The 24,060-nt window shown below is 40.2% G+C and overlaps 2 protein-coding genes across 4 annotated transcripts in view; one reads left to right on the top strand and one right to left on the bottom strand.

The window, feature by feature from the left end:
• The window catches only part of fancm (FA complementation group M), a 47,308-nt gene that overhangs the window by 17,547 nt on the left and 5,701 nt on the right, over nucleotides 1-24,060 (bottom strand). The window contains exons 5-12 of the mRNA XM_061795742.1: nucleotides 4,122-4,253; nucleotides 3,160-3,292; nucleotides 2,946-3,035; nucleotides 1,842-1,946; nucleotides 1,578-1,756; nucleotides 700-906; nucleotides 284-524; nucleotides 45-196 (exon numbers count right to left, since the gene is read on the bottom strand). Coding sequence (XP_061651726.1) covers nucleotides 45-196; nucleotides 284-524; nucleotides 700-906; nucleotides 1,578-1,756; nucleotides 1,842-1,946; nucleotides 2,946-3,035; nucleotides 3,160-3,292; nucleotides 4,122-4,253 — 1,239 coding nt within the window. The remainder of the gene's footprint in view (nucleotides 1-44; nucleotides 197-283; nucleotides 525-699; nucleotides 907-1,577; nucleotides 1,757-1,841; nucleotides 1,947-2,945; nucleotides 3,036-3,159; nucleotides 3,293-4,121; nucleotides 4,254-24,060) is intronic.
• On the top strand, nucleotides 11,614-23,398 carry soul3 (heme-binding protein soul3). 3 transcript variants are annotated; one of them, XM_061795750.1, is made up of 6 exons: nucleotides 11,614-11,809; nucleotides 11,897-12,108; nucleotides 17,900-17,994; nucleotides 21,140-21,281; nucleotides 21,360-21,543; nucleotides 21,823-23,398. In XM_061795750.1, exons 2-6 carry the CDS (start codon nucleotides 11,898-11,900, stop codon nucleotides 21,992-21,994), a joined length of 804 nt encoding a protein of 267 aa, XP_061651734.1. In that variant the 5' UTR covers nucleotides 11,614-11,809; nucleotide 11,897; the 3' UTR covers nucleotides 21,995-23,398. The 3 variants fall into 3 exon arrangements, with proteins under 3 accessions (XP_061651734.1, XP_061651733.1, XP_061651735.1); XM_061795751.1 differs by having other exon boundaries at nucleotides 11,644-11,662; XM_061795749.1 differs by having other exon boundaries at nucleotides 11,614-12,108.

Consider the following 24,060-nt stretch of genomic DNA (forward strand, 5'->3'; position numbering starts at 1 on the left):
TTGCTTTCCAAACCTCAAACAAATACATAAACAAAAAAAGAGACCTGAGCTGTTCCATCATGTGGTAGGGACATGAAGCGTGATGACTGCCTCAAGACTGGTTGAGTTTCATCTTCCGCAAGCCTCATGGTGGATGCCCACACAGAATACTCTGTGCTGCTCAAAAAACCTCCCGACACAGCACCCTCCTGACAAACTGACACAAAAAAAAAAGCCCACACTCAACCCGAAACTCCAAACTAAGCTTTTTCAGTTGAATCTCATATCATCCACGATCACTTACTGAGGTTTTGAGGATGGATGAGTGACACCCGACCCTGGGTGTGCGACCGGCAACCCCTTGAAGACCGTCTGTTGCTTTCCCTGTGGTCAAACTGGCCACAGGTGATGTGCATCTTATGCAGCGTGGGTGTTATACAGTCGGGTAGCATGCGGGGACTGTTAGGATACATGTGGAAGCCACTTTTGTTGCCCATGATGGACTTCAACAGGCTGCGTTTGTTGCTCTGGCTCTGGTTGTAAGTCTAAGAAGAAGTTTCAAAGTTTCAGTTTACTTAGTAGGACTGCAGATGGTACGATGGAAGTACATAAAAATGAATACAAAAATACATTCAAAAACATCATAAATCAGGAAGGGGGAAAATACTTTTTTACGGCACTGTACCCACTGATGTTTAGGACTCGAATTCAAATACACACCCTCTCTTCCCGTCCCTCGGCCAGGATGACCACAATGCGTCCTTGCCTCTTGCGTCCAGTGCGGCCCATGCGCTGCACGAGGCGGATGGGATTCTTCTGCACGTCAAAGCAGACAATGAGGTCAACCTCGCCGATGTCCAACCCTTCCTCCCCAACGCAGGTCGACACCAGTGTGTTGAAGCCGCCCTCACGGAACCTGTTCACAACCTATTCAAACCACACCAACACATTTTTTTAATATACCAATATACCAACAGATTCAATAGATTACTAAGATAAGATTTTTTTCTTAGCACAAATAGTTGGTGGCAAAATATTGGCCCATTTCCACAAATATCAAAGGGACAAAAAAACAACATCATGGCATTGCCTGAATAGCAAAGGTGAAAGAAATTTACAAAGAAGCCAACCTTCAAATCTTGCGATTTCCACACATTTTAAAATCAATTTATCAACAAACTCAACAGATTATGGAATAACTGAACCTTTTCCGTAGGATGATCAAAGGCGGAAAAAATGTCATGGCATTGCCGAAAGGTGACGGAGAAGATCGTATCCAGCACTTTTCAAAACTTCTAATCTTTGTGCTGTCATCTTTATGATGTTGACAGCCCGAAGGGAGCATTATATTTGCATATCTGCAGGTTGCTTTGACAACTGTGGCATTTATGAGCATATCGTTACGTATACACATCTCAATTTGCTGTCCAATGAAAAGCATGTGTTCAAATTTAGTACATTTTTAATGTCTATCCCAACAACAAAGAAACACAAAGAAGCCATTGTTTTTTTCCACCTTAAAACAACACATGCTTTTCATTGGACTTGGACGATGTGATGAGATGTGATCACGATAAAGGGAAAGAGAAAGTCTCCACCTCCAATTGCTCCTTCTGGGTGAAACCTTTGACTCCTTTCCCCGCAGACGCTTGCCCCATGAATGTCATGGCTCTGATCAGCGGGCCGTGGCGGTCCAACATGATGGCGATCTCCTGCACGCTGTCACGGAATGAGGAAAAGATCATCACCCGCGTGCTCACTTGCTGTGCATCTGAACCTGGAGGTTAAGTTCTTGGCATTAAACATCATTCAGGTGAATTATGTCGCCACACTGATGAACTGTTATACCACAAGCAAATTACCATTATTGTCTGACGGGCACTGTGCCAACAGTCGGAAGTGTCGCAACACCACGTCCTCTAGTTTCTGCAGCTTGGGGTGACCATAAATGAAGGGTTCATCTGGGCCTATGAATGTGAATCACACAGGATGTAATTCATAGAAAAAAAGACATCAAGATAATCTCCCCTCCACAGTTGAGTACAATCTGTTCATGTTGACCCTCCAATTTGGAAAAAAAAAAATTACCCATAGCCATCATAAAATATTTATTAATAATGTTCTGAGTAACATTTTAACATTCTTATCAGTCATACGTGTGTAAAAAAATAAACAAATGTGTGAATATTGCTGTGACAATTAAATCGACCAATTTTCAGGTCTGCCCATAATTTGATAGGATTGAGATCAGGGCTCGCGATGGCCACTCCAAAACATTGACAGTGTTATCCTTAAGCCTCTTTGTAACAGCTTTCTACAGTGTGCCTCGGGTCATTGCGCATTTGGAAGAATCGATCAATGTTGACCGACGATCACGGTCGATCTTGGAAGAATCCATCCATCTATCTATTGCAACATTAAAACAATTAAACAATCTTGAATTTCATGACAAAGAGACATAATAAAACTTGCCAGTGCCACTAATGTATGTAGTGAACATACTGTATATCCAACAAAACACAGTGATGTTGGGGGGCTAGCACTCACAGCTAATGTTAGATGTCGACTTCACTGTCTCTTTGGTCTCCTCATTGTCATGATACCTTGAGTTTATTTATTTTTTTTCATGACCAAGTTCTTAACTTAATTTACTCATATATCAAATCAATGTTTCCCACTCAAATGAAATGAAATGCTATTCATCTGTTCCAGACTCCAAAAAAACAACTTTTTTAAACGTTTTTATAAAGGAAAATGGCACTGTATTTTAAAATAGGACTATAAAAACTTCATAAAACAAGAGACTATAAAAACACTTGTCAAATTACTTATGAGCAACTTGCTAGTTTGTGCATGTACATGGAAATAAAAAAATGAGGGGGGAGGCATTAAAGCAGAAATGGGCACTTGGACCTGCAGCGTAAATCCAGCCTTATTTGAAAATGATAAGCTTTGGAAAAAAATACCAGGTAGCTTCCCAAACTTTGCCTCCATCTCATGATAAAGGTCCATGAAGGTGGGAGTTCTCTGCAGCTCATTCCTGGCCCGGGACATTTCTACAACAAACAGAGGATGGAGATGTCAAACAACACACGGCTACGAAATGATACCTCCCCTGGCAAAGGATATGGAAAAAAAGCTGCTTCAGACATTTTGTACAAATATATTCATTAAACAAACCTCTGGAGCCATCCATGATCCCCTGGATGTAAAAGAAGAGCGACCTGAGTCCCATCTGCATGAGTAGCTCATAGCCGTGATACAGGCTAATGCAAAGGGCAAAGTCTCCCTCCAGCATTCCCTGCTGTGGTCCCTGCAGGCACAAGATGTGAGTACACAAGACTACTGTGAAAAAACAACTGCCAGGACTTATTGTGCTTATATATTGTGCAACCTGCAAGTCGAACACCTTTAGGGTGTAAAATTCAGACTTCGACGAAGATTTGGGGGAAAATATCATTTAAATGTCAAATTTGATGTGTGTGACATCGTTTCACACGAGCCGTCAGCGCACCTCAATTGACCTCTTTTCAACCAGCATCAAAGGATTAACTCTGCATGTGTTTTAGCAAGTGTTTCTATGGCATGCCAGACAGCGATAATTGCTAGGAGCTGGTCGGGATTGAATGTGGAAAGATATTTTTGTATTGGAGTATCAGGCCATGAAAGTAGAGTCGATTAATCAGTGACATCACTGATTTGTTTTTTAGCACAGTAAAGTAGCCCCCAACCTTTTTGGCATAACAGACCGTTTTCACATAAAGCCATATTTTGAAGAACTGGCATAGAAACAAACACTGGTTGTTTGTGCTACGCTGAACGGAAAAATTCACAAGTCGTTTGATCCACAAGTCAAACAACAAATTTCCAAGAACGTTCACTTTTATGCCTTTCTGTGACTCTTCCAGTCTCTCTGTATCTTTGTTGCAACCTGCTGCTGACACCCTAAACTCATTGGCCACTTCCTTCTGAGAACATCCTGCTTGAAGCCTCGCAATGGCAAAGAACTGTTGATCAATTGTTGGGTGTCGTCTTAGTCTCGTGATGTCAAAATATGACAAGCCCGATGAGGACAATTGTTTAAATACTAATTCTAATTGAACCAGGAAATGTAGTGGTCCATAAATGGAAATCAGTCGTACCTTGATGTGGGTTGGTGGGTTCTTTCGGAACTGGTCCCTGGCAAGGATGAGCTGGTACTTGGAGAGACTCTGTAGATCCTTGTGTGCCATCACTTGGTTTTGGACCAGACGAGACATGAACTTCTGCAGCACCTGGCGGACACACACACGCACACACGCACGCGCACACACACACACACACACAAAGACACACAGCATGTATGTAGGTCATCATAATTGGCCATTTCCTGCTGATGCTTTTTCACTGACGAGCACACACAAAGCAGGGAAGTGATTCCACACATGCTTGATCACACTCACAAAGATGTGCTGCAGTTATTTATTGAACCAATCTGCACCAACTGAAAGTTTTATTAAATTTCAACAATAGACTAGTAATAGCTTTTGGGCTGGATGTGATTTTTCTTTCTCACTGTCCTCATTTTGGAATAAAAGAAGGGGAATATGGGAGCAATTTGTCACACAGACAATTTGAAGATATCTATTCACCCTCACGGCGTCAGACAGTCATTACAATTTCTGTTTCGCGAATGGGGAGACGTTGCTCTAGAAACAGAGTAATACAACACAAATTGAGTAACAGTATAATACAACAAAGCATGGACGTGATGAGCAACTACATTTTTTCGTTACATACGTTTTCAAATCTCTCCAACTAATGCATTATTAACTTGCATGTGATGCGAGCACTCTAACCTGCTTTCTCGTGAGTCACTACAGCAACTTGTCTACAGTATATTTCCCCAAATGGCGGCACCTAATATAATAGACCCCGTGCCACAGAGAGTCTGTCATCTACTTGAATATATAAATGCCTCACGTCAAAAAGACCCTTCTTTCATTTCCCTCAGGAATAAAAAAAATAACCTTTGCAATGACTTATACCACCATAAAGTATGTCTCAGTAGACAAAATTACAACGCACCCCGTCTGCAAAACGGACGTGGCACCTGTAAAGAAGATCTTTGTGCTAGATTTACAGAGAAAGAGGTGTACAGTAACCAACTTCATCATGGGGGATATGTTCCAGGCCTACTCACAATAGGTGAATATTCGGAATATAGAGTAGGGACGGGCCGGTACCAGATTCTGTTTATGATAACCATGAGTGCTCCGGAGATACATTAGTAAACATAAATGGGTGGCGCTGTCATAAATATGATATTCCGTCCTCTACCAAGCCGCAGTTCTTGCTGGAGACTGCTTGCCCCGACAATGGGAGGGAGAGAAATCCATGCCACATGATTTATAGACACCATGTTGTTTCCCAGCATCTCCATCTGCAATGTTTACATGTCTAAAGTATAAACTTGGACAGTTTTTGGCAAAATAGTTTGTTGTGTGGCTGTAGGCTGTTCCATTTGTCCCTAACAAATTGTTTTCGGAAAAACCCAGAAAGACAATGCCTATGAGACTTAAAATATTAATTAAACAAAATCTAGCATTATTACTTGAAACAGATGAATAATGATTTTATTGTTTAAAAAATGATTTTTTTTTTGTTTTTTTTTGTTGTTTTTTTACAAAGGGGTGTGCGATAATAACTGGACTGTAAGATATTTTCCCACATGTGCTGTTATGGTTCGCTAAAATCAAAGTTGAACTTTTTGAGTATAATTCCAAAAGGTATGTTTGGCACAGACATGACACTGCTCATCACCAAAAGAACACCATACCAACAGTGAAGCATGTTGGTGGCAGCTGTTTGTCTTCAGCTGAAAATTGAGCCTTAGACAAGATGGGAATTATGAACACTTCAAAACAGCAGTCATTGTTAGCACAAAACTGTCTGCTAGAAAGTAAAAAAAAAAATTAAAAAAAAAGTGTCAAGAAAAGCCTACTAGAACAGCTGAATTTAATTTGGGGTTAATCAGAGATACTTCAAATGGTGGCAAACAAGCGATTGAATGTGATAGGTTAATTCTGAACACAGCCACGTCCCAGTTATAAGAGGGTGTACACACTTCTGCAACCACAGAATCGCAAATGTTTAATTTTAATTCCTTCTGAAAAAGATTAAAAACATGTTTTAATTGAGTTGTACATGTTAAGGGTCACGTTAATGGTAGAAAACATTTTGAAATAGTTTAAACATGCCATTTGAACAAGGGTGTGTAGAATTATTATATCCCACTGTACATAGTGAAACCTACAGCCAGGCCGTTTCCCAGAAATGGCTGATTGTGATCGGTCTTTCTTTTGGATAGGAAAACTGAGACACTCGGCCCATTGGAGCTAAATCTCAGCGTGCTTGTCATGGGGCTAAAGCAAGGTGTTCTTTACACAGCTGTACACGACAAAAGCAAAGGATTGAATGATAACCATTAATCCCCCCTGACCTTTCACTAACAACGGCAGTTATTATGTCGCCTATTACTATATGTTCTTACTCGGTATGTGCAACACATTTGACTGGGACTGTGCTTTGTTTAGTTTGTCATGGTTTATAACTTGACAAATGATTTTCAAAACAAAATGATTGATAACCTGACGCATAAAAAAACAGCAATGTCAGACTAATTTATAGAGTTGCACAGTCTCATTTACTAGGGAGGCAGCTTGGCAGATATTGCTTTAAAAATAAAATACTATTAATCAAAATTAATTTAATTATTTTGTTTTGAAAATATGCTATGCAGTGCATACATCATCTTACACACAACTGGAAAGAGTAATGACAAAAAAAAATTATGTTCTATTCTAACAACACAGTAGGAAAAAAATGATATGGACAGTGGGTATGGAAAGTTTTAAGACCCCCTTAAATTTTTCACTCTTTGTTATATTGCAGCCATTTGCTAAAATCATTTAAGTTCATTTTTCCACAATGTACACACAGCACCCCATATTGACAGGAAAAAAAAGGGAATTGTTGAAATTTTTGCAGATTTATTAAGAAAACAAAAAACGGAAATATCACACAGCCATAAGTATTCAGACCCTTTGCTCGGTATTTAGTAGAAGCACCCTTTTGAACTAATACAGCCAGGAGTCTTTTTGGGAATGATGCAACAGGTTTTCCACACCTGGATTTGGGGATCACCTGCCATTTCTCCTTGCAGATCCTCTCCAGTTCTGTCAGGTTGGATGCTGAACGTTGGTGGGCAGCCATTTTCAGGTCTTTCCAGAGATGCTCAATTGGGTTTAAGTCGGGGCTCTGGCTGGGCCATTCAAAAACAGTCACGAAGTTGTTCTGAAGCCACTCCTTCGTTATTTTAGCTGTGTGCTTAGGGTCATTGACTTTTTTGAAGGTGAACCTTCGGCCCAGTCTGAAGCTCTGAGCAATCTGGAGAAGGTTTTCGTCCAGGATATCCCTGTACTTGGCCGCATTCATCTTTTCTTCGATTGCAACCAGTCTCCCTGTCCCTGCAGCTGAAAAACACACCCACAGCATGATGCTGCCACCACCAAACTTCAGTGTTGGAACTGTATTGGACAGGTGACGAGCAGTGCCTGGTTTTCTCCACACATGCCACTTAGAATTAAGGCAAACAATTTCCATCTTGGTCTCATCAGACCAGAGAATCTTATTTCTCACCATCTTGGAGTCCTTCAGGTGTTTTTTAGCAAGCTCCATGCAGGCTTTCATGCGTCTTGCACTGAGGGGAGGCTTCTGTTGGGCCACTCTGCCATAAAGCCCCAACTGGTAGAGGCCTGCAGTGATGGTTGACTTTCTAGAACTTTCTCCCATCTCCTGACTGCATCTCTGGAGCTCAGCCACAGTGATCCTTGGCTTCTTCTTTACCTCGCTCACCAAGGCGCTTCTCCCCCAATTGCCCAGTTTGGCCGGACGGCCAGCTCTAGGAAAGTTTCTGATCATCCCAAACGTCTACCATTTCAGGATTATGGAGGCCACTGTGCTCTTAGGAACCTTAAGTGCAGCAGATTTTTTTTGTAGCCTTGGCCAGATCTGTACCTTGCCACAATTCTGTCTCTGATCTCTTCAGGCAGTTCCTTTGACCTCATGATTCTCATTTGCGCTGACATGCACTGTGAGCTGTAAGGTCTTATACAGACAGGTGTGTGGCTTTCCTAATCAAATGTCCAATCAGTATAATCAAACACAGCTGGACTCCAACGAAGGTGTAGAACCATTTTAAGGATGATCAGAAGAAATGGACAGCACCCGAGTTAAATATGAGTGTCACAGCAAAGGGTCTGAATACTTATGGCTGTGTGATATTTCAGTTTGTCTTTTTTAATAAATCAGCAAAAATTTCTACAATTACTTTTTTTTCTGTCAATATGAGGTGCTGTGTGTACATTCATGAGTAAAAAATGTACTTAAATGATTTTAACAAATGGCTGCAATATAACAAAAGAGTGAAAATTTTAAGGGGGTCTGAATACTTTCCGTACACACTGTGTATATATATATATATATATATATATATATATATATATAGATAGATATAGATAGAGAGAGAGTGAGAGAGACAGAGAGCGAGAGAGAGAGAGAGAGTGAGAGAGATAAATAGACACGTAGATGGATGGCTGGATGGATGGATGGATGGATGGATGGATGGATGGATGGATAGATAGATAGATATTTTAGGTGCTAAGAAATGCTAAAACAATATTTTTGGGATGACCTTAAAAGTGTTGGTAATTGTGGGCATGCGTGTACGTGTGTGTGTATGTGTGTGCGTGCGTGCGTGTCTGCATGCCTGCAACTGATTGGTTGAAGGGCTTAGAGTTAAGTGACGTCAAGACAAAAGCCGCTCTGTGGGCTGCTATTAATAACGGAATCTGCACATTACTGAACTCTGCATGTCAACAATGGAAGGGGTTTGTGCGTGTATGTGTGTGTGTGCGCGCGTGTTAGTGTGAACAAGGGATCCTAAGGTCAACCAAAAAACCAAAGTTATATAGTTATAGTCACATATAAAATGATTACACTCATCTTGTTACAGGCTTATCAATTACATTTTGAATGATTAAACTCGTCAGTTATAGATCAATTTAGTTATTGTCAGGCAGCATGTGTAAACAAATCCAGTAACATGGATCAGTACAGTAAATGCGCACACACACACCCACACACACACACACACTTACTGTACATGGAAACTCCCCCACAGACTGTAGAGGATTATATAATGTCCTCCGTACTTGCGGGTAGAAGGGTGAAACATTTTGGCTGGCTGTCGAAGCGCTGCAGATCAGACAAAATCCTGCCTGCTCAAGTTCAAGATTGTTTATGTTCAGACAAAGGACTCGTTTGATGTAATACGGCGGAACCTCCAGAGTTATTCTAATTTCAAAGCAAATTCCACAATAGGAAATGTAAAGCGGATTTATTAGTGGCATCATAAGCCTCTATTAAATGTACAAGAAGAGTAACATTAACTTTCATATGAGTGTAAAGGGAATTTCTACTCTAAGTACTCAGCGTTTGAAGATACCTGACAAGACATTAAGTCACCTGCGACCCTAATAAAGAGAAGGGCTGAGAAAATTGATGGATAGATATATTGCTCGAATACTGAGCAGACGGCTGTTCCTCTGTAGCCACTTTCTATTCTATGGTCATCATTGCACTTCTCTATGAAAATCCATCCATCTTTGAGAATTTTTTTTTTTTTTAATATGTTGTATGGTTTAAACTGATTTTTTTTTTTTAAATTAAGTAAAAATAAGGGAATTTTTGTAACATTTATTGTGCAAATCTCAAAAGTCTAAATAAAAACAAATCAGCACTCTCAGAATACGTAGGCTATAAAATATTGTATGTATTCATGGTGGTTGTGATTATGTGGGTTTAAATTGTACATATGTGGGCATGTATATGTATTTAAACATGTACATGTTTACATATGCAAGTGATCATTTTAGATATAAACAAATGAGTGGTAATGCAGATTTATTAATTTTCAAATAAAAATGAATCAAAGTATGTATTTTATTCAGACAAGTTGTGGCAGCTGGCCTGACCACAGTCATATTTTGTGCCTGAAAACCCAATAAGCAGCACTGCATCGTTCTCGTCAGAAGGAGGATATCTCTCTGTAAGCCTATTTGTGACCCTCCAGCGCAAAACTGATCCGAAGTCGCACGGCCATGTTCTGAGCTCGAGCCCATAAAGCATTGACTATGTGAAGTCTGACAATGACAAGAAATCAACGACACTAATCAGGTGCTTCCGCACGCAAAACAAGGAAAACCACGTCTGAAAGCTTGGAGTTCTCTGCAGCCGCGGATTTAATTCTAATGTACGTCATTACACATATGAATCAACAAGAAGCCGTAATGCAGTCCCTCGTGGTGTAAACAAAACAACCTTGTAGCTAAGCTAACGCTGAAACGCCGCTTCCGATCTTTTAATTGGCCAAATGTTACCCGATTACCCCTATCTATACATCATTAGAAAGCAGTTTTTATGCCTTTTCAGAAAATGTATATAGCTCAAAACACAGCCGTGCGACATCCGATTGGTTTCGTGCTGGAGGGTCATATTTAGTTGAGTTGTTTCAAAACAATGTGTCCTAATCAACCTAATCCTTTTAGGATCAAAGTAAGAAGCATTTGCGTTGGCATTATCAATAGTAATTGTGCTGCGTGGTCCACGAAACATCATTCTCCAGTTTATCCGATCATGTATTCGATAAATACGGTAGTGCCTAGTATATATTTTTACACAGTTGTTAAAATTATTAAATGTGCATGAAAATTCACCATATTTTCAAATTCGTTACAACAAAAACAAACTTTTCATTGCTGCAAAAAAGAAAAAAAAATCACCATTAAAAAAGTACAGTCTCCCTTTAATGTATTATTGTCTGTTGAAGTGATTATTGTTGGGCAATATTTTTAGCTGTAGATTGCAATTTTTTATCTTGTTCTAGTTGACGTTCATGCTCTGAATTTTTTTTAAAATCAGAAGTTACTTAGTAGTAGTACATGAGTATTTTTTTACGGAGTTAAGTAATTATTTGTAGTCCTGCTTTTTACTTTAGTCTTATTATTCTAAATAGTAATCTTTGACTACTCTATTACATCTGTTCCTTTAGTACATGAGTATTTTTTTTACTGAGTTAAGTAATTATTTGCAGTCCTGCTTTTTACTTTAGTCGTATTATTCTAAACAGTAATCTTTGACTACTCTATTACGTCTGTTCCTTTGCCTTTGCTGATTAAAGCGATCCACAATGCAAAAGTGGGCCGTGTTGTTGGGTTGGCACTATTTATCTTCTCGGCAGCGGCGCTAGGAGTGGGGAGTGGTGAGGCCTTAGGAGTCACGTTTTACTGAGTTAAGTAATTATTTGCAGTCCTGATTTTTACTTTAGTCGTATTATTCTAAATAGTAATCTTTGATTACTCTATTACGTCTGTTCCTTTGCTGATTAAAGCGATCCACAATGCAAAAGTGGGCCGTGTTGTTGGGTTGGCACTATTTATCGTCTCGACAGCGGCGCGAGGAGTGGGGAGTGGTGAGGCCTTAGGAGTCACGTGGTGTGCCTTCGTCTCCTATAAACAGTCAGTTTCGCCGATGTCGTCCGTTGGTGTCAAACATTTGCAGGAAACGTGGGCGGTCTGTTCAGGCAGGCAGATTATTATTTTTTTTTTTTTAATTTAATGTGGCGACAGTTGCGAAAAGGCTGATTTGTTGACCCACGAGTGGCCGTGATCCTAATCTGGACACGCGTCGCAGTGAAATCACGAAAGGAATTAAATTCGTCAAATTTAAGGTTTTAGCGTAGTATTGTTGGATAGTATTTTTTTTTTTTTTTTTTAAAAGAAACAACACCTAAGATATATTTTAATCGCTGCGACAGAATGGACCGAGGCGGCTGTCAAATGAATGGTGGCGGCGGTGGAAGTGGCCCCGTCGACGGCGGCGGCATGATCACCCTGGAGGACCTGGAGTCTTTCTCCGAGGACCAGCTGTCCGACTCCGGCAACGGGAGCCTGGAGGACGAAGACCCCGACCGACTGCTGCACTACTGGCAGGACGTAGCCAGGGGACACCAAGTGGAAGTTGCAAATGGTAAAAAAATAAAATAACTAACTTTGCTGCTAAGTTTGGACGCAAAATGTAACGTTTTGACACGGTTAGTGTAGCCTTAGCTTCGTGCGTTTATAAAGTAGACAGGCCGAAACAAGTGAGGACCTGATTTGAAGTTCCAACTCTTTCGACTCCACTTGGCCGTGTCCACGGACCCGAGTTTCTAAGTAGCACACCGATAAAGCGACATGCTCAGAGTTTACCGGAGGCTTTGTAACGCGGTTATAAAAGGTGACATTTAACATCAAAAGCACATTAATGTGTTATTACCGAGTGTAATCAAGCTTCCGGTTACTAACGAGATCATGGGACCCTAAAGTAGCCTGGAGTCATACGTATTTGAAAGCAAGACCTCACTGTTTCACTTTACAGACTTAAAACAAGTCTATAAACGTCTCATGGGGTTAATATCACAATACATTTCTTCTTCAGTCTACTTTATTATTTTTTTTGTCAATTGATAGCACTCAATGGGCCTTTTTCAGTGGACGCAAAATTGAAGTCATTTCTACCACTCAGGGCTTCTTGATCAGAAAAGTACAAACACCTTAACAATGGAAGGACATTTCAGTGATGCCGGTAACGAGTTACTCCAAAATGGTCGCCATTTTCAGTAACGAGCAATGTAACGCGTTACTATATCCATTCTTAAGTCTTAAGCAATTATTTCTGGCTTATGACTTGAAGAAGCAGCAGCCTATCTGTCCAGTAGCATTTTACCATATTGGCAGACCGCTTCCTTTATAACATTTTGAAGAAAAGACTGGGAGGTCAGTTTATCATAGAATCCGCAGCGGCGGTGCACTAAATATAAAAGTGAAAAGAAATGCACGGCTTCACTGTCGCCACACTATTTTTGTTATTTTCCTTAGTAAAAAGTGTATTTGATGTTACTTTTTAATTTACACATTTAAGAATAGTTTTACTGCCGTGTTAAGTGCACAATGCAATGTGGGTTAATTCAGAGTGCACGGTCAGAACCTCATCAGTCAGGACTGACTCACTGAAGGACTTAACAATACTTAGCTTAAATATTTACAATGGAAAGTGAGAGCTTTCAATGTCATCTGGAGTCTGAACTGCTCGTGAGCTAGTTTAAGGGACAGCACCACTGACGTTCATGTAAATAAGTGCTTCTCCCTCCATCAACTACCCACAGCTTTGATAGTTGAACAGCTGCTTAAACTTGTCACCAGGAACAAAAAGGTTTTCTCACTTTTCACATAAAAATTACGATGGTGGGAGCAAGTGTATGTGCGTGTCTGTATGGCAATTATGTTTTTCCATGTATAGGGTCTCACATTTTATAAATATTTGAAGATATTAAAGATGGGTATGTGTGTAACCCACTTTAATGAAGGAGCAAAATGCTATATGCTGTATCTTTCAGTGCATCCATCCATCCATCCATCCATTTTCTGTACCGCTTATCCTCACAAAGGTCACAGGCATGCTGGAGCCTATCCCAGTTGACTCTGGGCGAGAGGCGGGCTCCACCATAAACTGGTCGCCAGCCAATCGCAGGGCACATATGAACAAACAACCATTCGCACTCACATTCACACCTTCAGGCAATTTAGAGTCTTCAATTGACCTACCATGCATGTTTTTGGGACGTGGGAGGAAACGGGAGTACCCGGAGAAAACCCACCCAGGCACAGGGAGAACATGCAAGCTCCACACAGGAGAGTCCGGATTTGAACCCGGGTCCTCAGAACTGTGACACAGACGTGCTAACCAGTCATCACCATGCCGCCATCTTTCAGTGCATTTTTAATTGTATTTTTTTTCCAATTTGGAGACAGTTCTTTTATTGCCGCCATCTTTCAGTGCATTTTTTTTTCAAATTTGGATACAGTTCTTTTATTGCAAGACGTAATACATGACTTAGTGGGTAAAATTAGGGAAACGATCATATTTTCTACTGAACGGACAGAGCAGACACTCAGGAATAAGAAAATTCTTGTCAGTGTTGTTCTGCATCTGTGTCCATAAGTCATGTGGTTGAACGTGTGTGTGCGCATGTGTACACAAGTGCGTGTGTGATCTATTTATTAAGTCATTTGGAATGTGGTCACGGCACATTGAACACATTCATTCATTCATCTTCCGTTCCGCTTATCCTCACTAGGGTTGCGGGCGTGCTGGAGCCTACCCCAGCTATCTTCGGGCGAGAGGCGAGGTACACTCTGAACTGGTCGCCAGCCAATCGCAGGGCACATAGAAACAAACAACCATTCGCACTCACATTCACACCTACGGGCAATTTAGAGTCTTCAATCAACCTACCATGCATGTTTTTGGGATGTGGGAGGAAACCGGAGTGCCCGGAGAAAAACTAAAACAGGCACGGTAAGAACATGCAAACTCCACAAAGACGGGGCTGGGATTTGAAACCCGGTCCTCAAAACTGAGGCAGATGTTCTAACCAGTCATTCACCGTTCCGCCTGCTTGAACACATACTAATACACATATATTACTTTTCCATCCATCCATTTTCTGAGCCGCTTCTCACTAGGGTCGTGGGCGTGCTGGAGCCTATCCCAGCTGTCATCGGGCAGGAGGCGGGGTACACCCTGAACTGGTTGCCAGCCAATCGCAGGACACATAGAAACAAACAACCATCCGCACTCACATTCACACCTACGGGCAATTTAGTCTCTCCAATTAATGCATGTTTTTGGGATGTGGGAGGAAACCGGAGTGCCCGGAGAAAACCCACGCAGGCACGGGGAGAACATGCAAACTCTGAGGCTAACGCTCTAACCAGTCGTCCACCGTGCCGCCTATATTACTTTTGATAGTGCATACAAGTTGACAACAGGTTCTTTTGAAATCCATAACGCCGCTATTCCACACATTCGGACCACAATAAGGGGCCCCTTGAGCACACCTGAAATTAATTTAAATCCTTTGTTAAGACTGATAAAACAGTTTTTTTATGGTTTGCACTTTGCCTTTATACTGGTGAACCATCTGTATTGACACATTTTGTTTACATGGGAACATGTCACCAGTTAAGTAAAAACATTCTCCTCTCAAACCGTTTCATGCAAGAAATATGAGAGCCACAGTCAATTACATTGAAAAAAAAAAAAAAAATACGTAAAATTCATATTTACAAATACATTTGACAAAATAAGTGTACAAAACATCGGCAAACAAAACATTGATGATCGACTGAATTGTATAATTTATGTATGGACAATAGTTTGTTTCTATTTTGTGCAATGTACTTCTTGTACACAGAAGTACATGTAAGAAGAAGAAATGCTAGTTGAGCACCTGCTAAGCTCTAAAATGGATGTGACTTGAGTGTTTCTTTAAGCCGAGGAAGCAAAGCGTGTGTTGTGGCTATTGACTGAATCTAGACTGAGGTGCTGCCATAGCAACTGATTATATGGCTTGTGTCTTCATAGAGAATGGATGACTCCGACAGACAGACATACATTGATTTCTTGGGATATACACATGCAGCAATGTTGGTACTGTCACTTCAATTGATTGGTGGCTCTAACACTACGTAGTCATGTGACCTAGTTATTCTCCCATCATATTGATTTGATGCGATTTGAATTTCTGGTCACGCTTTGCATTTTAGTACATCAGCCTATTTAATCCCAGTTGATGGAGTTCTATTATCATCATCTTTGAGTCGTTACTTAAATGTCAGTGGTCAGACCAGACTTTAATACAATTTGGGACAGCATGTGCCCAAACTGACTTTTGCGTCAATAGTGGTCTATTGCTCGCAGTGGGCAGCTTTAATCAGCGTTCCCTGTGTCACCCCTAATAAACATCACTCCATGTGACGCCCTGGCACAGCACTCTGCCCATCTGGTAGCCTTCTCACACCAGCACTAACACACACACACCATGTGAACGCTGGGTGTTTTTCTCATGAGCAAATAGAGAGGTTTTGGGTTGGGCCTTTTCACACCATTGTTGATACAAAGGAATGAAAATAGCAGAAATTTCGGCCACTGAAATGTTTCGGCCGAAAATGGCCAAAAAGTGCATTTTCAGTTTAGGGCCGAAAGACTTTTGTCACTTAAATAAAACGACAGAAAAGGATGTTGCTATGACGCAAGCAAAAACCATAGCCAGCGCATGGTCATTTACACGATATTGTAAAATATATAAAAAAACGGCAATTGCGAACAGTCGCTGCTTTCCACTGTAGGTACGAAGGGGGAATGCTTGTTGCACGCCATTTTACACTGCCCTAGCTACCTACAAGTTACAGCTAACACGGCTAAATACAATTTCGAACCACGGAGGTGAACATTCGCTTTGCCGTCCGGTGTGAACACAGCATAAGTCACTAATCATCGCATCTATGGCAGCGAATAAGCTACACTTGTGACAAGTATCGTCATCACGGAGCGAGGACGAGGAGTAATTAACAGGAGAAAGATGAAGATGCTACGCTAACTGCTAACCTATTGTGACAAGTCACAAAACACCCAAATAAGTGATTGGGTAACTTGTCACATAGGTCTGAATGGAATGAAGAGCAAAATAGCAAGCAAATTAATGTCTAGAAAGAAAACTGTAATACACGATAACGCTAGACAGGCACGCGGGGATTGAAACTGGAAATGAATTAGTACATCACCACTAGTCACTTGAGAAAAGGGGCCTATAAATTCAAAAGTACATTGATATAATACATATTTCTAATCTAACATAACCTTCATTAGTTCCATAATAGAGAAATTTGCATCCTTTCAAATACAAATACAGCATGCAAGAGATGACACTTGGCTGCAAATCTGTCCGCCATTACAATGTTGATGCAATAAATAAAAAATATTGAAGCCACTATTTGTTAACGATTAGGATTATAGGGTAATGACTATGTTGTGCAATTGAACAGTATACAGAATTACTTTTAATCTATTACATAATATACTGCAATAACTGTCCCCCGGTAATGTTCATTTTAGAAATATGGAAATTCAGACAAATTGTTCTGGAAGTAAATTTCTATAGGTTAGCAGCCCTGCAGTCATAGCCAGAAATGCAATTTTACAAATAATTGGCATAGTAATTTCTTGTCGTTTCGGCCTTGGGCTCCATTTTTCGCTTTTCAATTTCGGTCAACAATTTTCCTTTCAATGCAACAATTGTTTTTTTTTTTTTTTTTTTTTTTTTTTTAACAGTTCAATTTGTGTTATATATTTTATACTACTGTATTGTTGTGTATACAATTGGTAAAGGAATGAGGCAGTTTACCATTCAAAATAGTTGTTTAAATAACAGTTAACTTGAAATAAGTTAATATTTTAAAGTGCACTACAAAATGCAGTTTTTGCTGACAAGCTAGAGAGAATTGTGAGAGGGGAAAAAATGTCTATGCACCAAACATGTACCAAAAATGTTCCAAACCGAGGTAAGAATCGTACCGTGGGTTACCTGTAATGTCACACCCCTAATATATAATACAAAACAGTCACTTAACTTTCCAAATTAAGATAACATGTACACCAACAGATAACATATACAACAACAAGTGTTGAAAAGATGGTTTTGTTCAGGAAGGCAAGCATATTTCTTTGCTTAGCGACATTAACTGCTATTGGTTTGGGTTTTTTTTCCTGCGGGAATGTGGATCATCATGTTTTGTTTGCATTGTTGAAATGTATACAAATGTCAAGACAAAATTGTAAACAAACTAAAACGTGCAATAACCTCAATTTACTTGCTACAATTCAACTTTTCAAATTTTCTTACAACTGACCGTGTATTCTGTTTTTTTTTTTGTTGCAGAAATGGCTGAACCCATTCAACAGCTAACATCCAATAACAACGGACACGGTAACAGAGAACACATCCCTTTCACCCTCCTGTCACGGAAAGAAAAGGTATGAATCTGCCCTTTTGTTTTAGGTACCAACTTTATTAGGAAAGTTCTCAACAGTGATTTTGTTATAACAAAACATCCAGATACTAACAATATCTATTAAACGCTTTTCTTTGTTGCTGTAATAATATTTCTGTAGTGTTTTCCCAACTAGGCAACTATTATCTTCTTCGAAGGGATGATGTTCCCACTGCAGTGCAGTAAGCCACTTAAACCCCATCGGGGACCATGTTAATAAAGTTGGCTAATTGGTTTAAATTAATTAGTTCACTGGTTTAACTTAATTAGCTCACTGAAATGTGCATTTAAACAAAGGACAGTCGCAGAGCTCTATTCATTTAGGGAAGGTGTCAGTGGAGGGAAAGAAAAAGAAAAAAGATTTTAATCAGACATGTTTGCTGTGCAAAAATAATCTCATAAATCCACTTGACGATTTTCCTTTTTGACCATAATGAGATTCATCTGGGTGTACTGTTAAAACTATGTAGCCAAACAACCAATAAAACATGTTTTTAACAAGTATGTCCAGTATTGCCACAACTATCCGCTTCAGACCACACCTCACTTTGGGATGAAAATTAAGTTTCAGGACAAGAACCAATGGTCATTACTTTATTTTAATAAACAAGTGTAGAAAACCTTGGTTAATGTTTTTTGAGCCAATGATTGTCAGTAAATTTATATTTGTCATAAAAGGCCTTTGCTATACAGAGCCTTTCCAAACAATTTGAATATCATTTCCATAATTCCATTCAAAAAGTTTAACTTTCATAGATTATAGATTCAGGGCCCACAATTTAAACAATAAAGTATTTGTTTATTCTTACATAATTTGGGCATCCAGCTCAAAAAACTCAAGAAATCAGGAATTCCAAAAATTTGAATATTGTGAAGAAATCATCCCAAATTTTGCAGGCCATATATTTTTTAAATTGAGTGTCACATACTAATCATCTACTGAACTCAAAGCACCTGCACAGGTTTCCCAGGTGTGAATAAATTGCTTCACTTTGGTTCAATTGTCTATTGGGTTAAATATGGGGACGACTGCAAACTTGACAATAGGATGGGTAAGCCACAAACGTTGATAGCAAAGGAGGCTGGCTGTTCAGAGTGCTGTGTACAAGCATATCAATGGAAAATCTAGTTGAAGGACAAAATGGCAGAAGATGCACCAGCAAAAGAGATGACCATGGGCTTCAGTGGATTATCAAATAGGGAAGATTCAAGAATCTAGCAGAGATCCAGAAAGAGTGGAATGAGGCGAGAGTCACAGCTTCAAAAACCACCACATTCAGACGCATCCGGGAGATGGACTAAAACTGTCGGTTCCTCGGGTCAAGCCACTTCCGAGCCTGAGCAAACGTAGGAAGCGTCTTGAACTGAGCCAAGGAGAAGGAATTGACTGTTGGGCAGTGTTCCAAGGTCCTCTTTTCCGATGAAGTAATGTGTGCCTTTCATTCGGGAATCCAGGTCCAAAGATTTGGAGGAAGACTGGTGAAGAACAGAACCCAAGCTGCTTGAGGTCCAGTGTGAAATATCCAGCCAGTCATGATTTGGGGTACAAGGTCCAGTGCTGTGTTGGTAAACTGCTTTCTTAAATCCAAGGTCACCACAACAGTCTACCGAAATGTTGTGATGATTCCTTCTGCTGAGGATCTGTATGGAGATGCAGATATCATCTTCCAGCAGGACCTGGCGCCTGCCCATACCACCAGAAGCACCAAAACCTGGTTTGATGCCCATGCCATCACAGTGCTTGACTGGACTGCCAACTCACAAGATCTAAATGCCATTGAGAATCTATGAGGGGCACCAGACCCAAAAACAAAACTGATAGCAAGCATCAAGGAAATCTGGGCTTCCATAACTCCCAGGAAATGCCACAGGCTGATTAAAGCAAAGGGATTGCCAACCAAGTATTGAAGATAACGTATCGTTTTGAAAGTACCATATTTTGATGGATTTAATGTGACCCTAATTTCTTTTTTTATGATTTCTTCACAGTATTCAAATTTTTTGAATGCCTGATTTTGTGGATTTTATTAGCTGGAAGCTCAAATGATTTAAAAATAAACAAATAAATGCTTGAAATTAGGCGTCACGGTGGCCGACTGGTTAGAGCGTCAGCCTCACAGTTCTGAGGACCGGGATTCAATCCCCGGCCCCGCCTGTGTGGAGTTTGCATGTTCTCCCCGTGCCTGTGTGGGTTTTCTCCGGGCACTCCGGTTTTCTCCCACATCCCAAAAACATGCATAAATTGGAGACTCTAAATTGCCCGTAGGTGTGACTGTGAGTGCGAATGGTTGTCTATTTGTATGTGCCCTGCGATTGGCTGGCAACCAGTTCAGGGTGTACCCCGCCTCCTGCCCGATGACAGCTGGGATAGGCTCCAGCACGCCCGCGACCCTAGTGAGGATAAGCGGCTCAGAAAATGGATGGATGGATGGATGCTTGAAATTGTTGAAATTGTGGGCCCCGAATCTATAATTTATCAAAAGTTTTCACTTTTTGAAACACCCTAAGATGCCACATGATGGTGCCAAAGCACTGCCTAATAGGAATACATTGGTGTCAAGAAAATGTTTTAAGTCCTATATCAACTGAGAGACTAGCTTTGTGTGTTGAGAAGGAGTTGAACTTTAGCCTGGATTTTTCACGGAAGGAGGAGTCTTCACCACCTGAACACCCACACTCTCATTGTACTTTTTTCCCCTCTAAATCAAATAATTTTTAAAGGGTAACATAAGGTTAGTTTGAAATACGAAAATAAAGTTTTAGATTGTTTTGAGAACACACCTTGTTTAAACATGTACCTATGGTCAAATTATTTTCAAGCTTTTCTGTGTCCAATCATTTTTGTCCAGCCCTGTTTCATGTTTTTTTTTTTTTTTTTTTTTAAATCGGTTGAACCACAATTCAAAAACAATGACTTTCCTTTGGTTAATTTTCATTAAATTTGTATTTATTACTTTTGTCAGATTTGTTATTTCTGTGACCATTGTGTGGGTTTTTCTTTCATTAACAGAGGGTTACCACAATTTTGTGTGTATGTAATATATAAATGAAGCGTGACAACTCTGCTTGTTAATAATAATTAACAAATATCCTTGATAATAGCTGTTCTGTTGGTGTACCTTTTGTAGTGTGGAGAGTTGCTGTATGAGAAGCGCCACTATGAAAAGGGCCACTGGGCCTGCATCACAATACGCGAGGAGACGTACGAACAGAGCATCTGCTACGGCTTCATGAGGATAATGAGATATATCTGCCAGCAGAACTCTTTAGGTGAGTTTAAACACACGTTGACCAAAAGCTCTATTTCGCTCAGTGACGACATGACGTCTTATTTACCCTCGTGTGTAGGCGACTACCTGGGCATGTCATTGCCCATCGTGACCATGGTGCGCACGGATGAGAACCATTCAGCCATCGCCCAGGAAGTGACCGTGGCGTACTACCTGCCCACCGACCACCAGGCGCAGCCCCCTCAACCTCACGACAGCGACATCATCATCGAAATCTGGCCCGCAGCTGTGGTGTACACAAGGTGAGCAAAAAATAGTTATGTAAATAGCCTTCATAATAAACTCACAAAATTTGGAGATCATTTTTGAAAATCAAAGACTTCTGCAGATACCATTATCTTAAGTATAAAATACATGCATATTAAGGCTTTCAATAAAAAGTATTTTATACCAGAAGTTAGTGATGACTGCATTAAAAAAATTATTGCAGGATTTGCAATTGATTGGGTTCTAAGTTGCATTATTGTCAGATCTTTTGTTACAGCTTTTTTTTTTTTTTTTAACCCATCCTCCACCTGCAGGCCGTTCACCGGCCCCACAAACGAGTTGACCATTGTGGGTCAGATCAACGCCATGGCCGAGGTGCTCGAGTCCCCCAGCGTGTGCGTCAATGACTCGTTCATTGTCGCCGGCTACACCAACCCGGCCCACAGCCAGCGCCAGAATGAGATCTGGTTCCTGGAGCGCCGTTGACGGGGGACAGCAAAACGAGGTTCCCCGGCGGCATTCCATTCATGACCCCCACACCCCCCAGTCCTCAGGTGCAACATCATCCTTTCTTAGTCGCTGCCTTGCCAGCTCAGCACACTCCACATTCATCACCCATGCCATATGCCATATTCAAACCCTTGGGAGTGTTGTAATAAAGCCGCTAAATTATCCTCCGTAGCAGACGTGCTGCCTCATCTTGCTCCATTTTTGTCCGTACCACAGCTTCTCACATTTTTAGCTTGCGGACTCGTGATGTCAAATCTTTTAAGTCTTGATGTACTTCTTTTATTGTTCAAATCTCGGGGGTTAAACTGTTCGATGAGATGATAGAATCAAAAACCAAGCGGTAAACCATTTCTTTCTCTCTAGCCTGGGCCATTAAACTACCGTGTTTGTGTGGTGAGTCGATAGCGTGATATAGTTTGTCGTGTGAAACACAATGCCTATAATAATCTACCTGAATGAAACTCGACACTAATTGAGAAAAAATACATTAGTGCATGAATGTAAGCGATAGAGAATGTGTGTGCAAAAACCAAACTCCACTGCTGAATGACAATCAAAAGCACTTAAAATAGATCCAAGGCAAGCAAGTCAAAGCATTCCTAAAGTTTCCTCCACCTGGGAATTGTCGTCTTTTCTTTATTTTTTTGCAAAACGCTCTTTGTACGTGCTACTTTGTGTTCGTGTGTACGTACTCACTACTGTAACATGACAACCACTGCTGCTGAGTTGAGACTACAACCAAATGCATCTCTGAGATCAGATTCTTAGACTATAAAGAAAGCGAAATGTTGTTAATGTAGTTTGAACTGTTTTTTCTGAATGTTCTATCATAAATATGACTAAATATCAGTCTGACTTAAAAAATATGGGTACCCTTATGAAGGTTTTGGTTATTAAGAGTGCCCTTGTTGTAAAGTGGTGCTGAAATATCTTATCAGGTAAAGACTGTATATTTTCAGTATATTTGCACATTAAACTAACCAATCCACCAGCTGTACTTAAATTTTGTTTTTTGTTTTTTTTTTAAATCGAGATTCTATAAATTACAGGATGTTGAAATAGGACAAGGAATCTTTGATTTCCTCCAATATTTATTTTTCTAAAAATTACATTTGGGGTTGCCCAATTGTCGGTTTAAAAAAAAAAATCCAAAGATGTTGTTTTTCACACACTGACTTAAGTGGTCGTTCAAAGCTATGATACAAAATGCAAGTCTGTTACTCCCCTGTGAGCCTGGTTATACGGGAACAACCCTTCCTGTTTTATGTTTGCTTATTTGAGGCTAATGTGTGCTGTGCTGTACTGTGAACATAAGTGCAACAGAGCGCTACTGTGGTTTTATTTTGGTCAATAAACGTGCTTGTCTCCTGTTTTTGTAAATATGACACAATACGAGTTTTATTTACCAGTTTTTAAAATACTCTATTTTTGTTTTGTTTTTTCCCTATGGCACAGTACCTATTGAGGTCACACAGCTTTAACTTGATATCTGTGCTTTCCCATTGACAAAACCAAGGTACAGGTACCATATGGGTGACTAGTAGCTCATTGGTCATTGATTTGCTACAATGTAGCTTCAGGATACATTACTTTTAATGACAAAACTTTTGCTACAATGTAACTTCAGGATACATACTTTTAATGACAAAACTTAACACATGCTATAATAGCTGTTGCTTTGCCTTAGCTCTGGATACTATAGTATAAACGCCACACTTCGCTGAAGCGTGCCGCCGTCTTGGCTATATATATGTATGCCAAGATGGATAATACAGGAAAGCCTTGTTTTCCATAGTTAGCTGTCATTCCAACTGATGCGTGGTTTTTGCAAAATAATGATTTTGGATTACATTTGGCTAGTTAGTGATCAAATGACAATTACACATATACAGTAGAGGCTGAGCACTGTTGCAGACAGTGAACAAATACTGTAAAATTATTTTTAACAATAGTTATCACAAACTACCCCAGTCTGACAGCATGAGCCATTGTTAGCTGTCATTCCAACTGATGCGTGGTTTTTGCAAAATAATGATTTTGGA

This window comes from Phyllopteryx taeniolatus, chromosome 13, assembly GCF_024500385.1.
Source record: "Phyllopteryx taeniolatus isolate TA_2022b chromosome 13, UOR_Ptae_1.2, whole genome shotgun sequence".
Lineage (NCBI taxonomy): Eukaryota > Metazoa > Chordata > Actinopteri > Syngnathiformes > Syngnathidae > Phyllopteryx > Phyllopteryx taeniolatus.

Bases quoted from the DNA above. Each gene is read 5' to 3' on its own strand.
- soul3 (XM_061795749.1), top strand. From the start codon at position 11,898: ATGGACCGAGGCGGCTGTCAAATGAATGGTGGCGGCGGTGGAAGTGGC. The intron at 12,109-17,899 runs GTAAAAAAATAA...TTTTTGTTGCAG, and splicing joins CCAAGTGGAAGTTGCAAATG to AAATGGCTGAACCCATTCAA. The intron at 17,995-21,139 runs GTATGAATCTGC...TACCTTTTGTAG, and splicing joins TCCTGTCACGGAAAGAAAAG to TGTGGAGAGTTGCTGTATGA.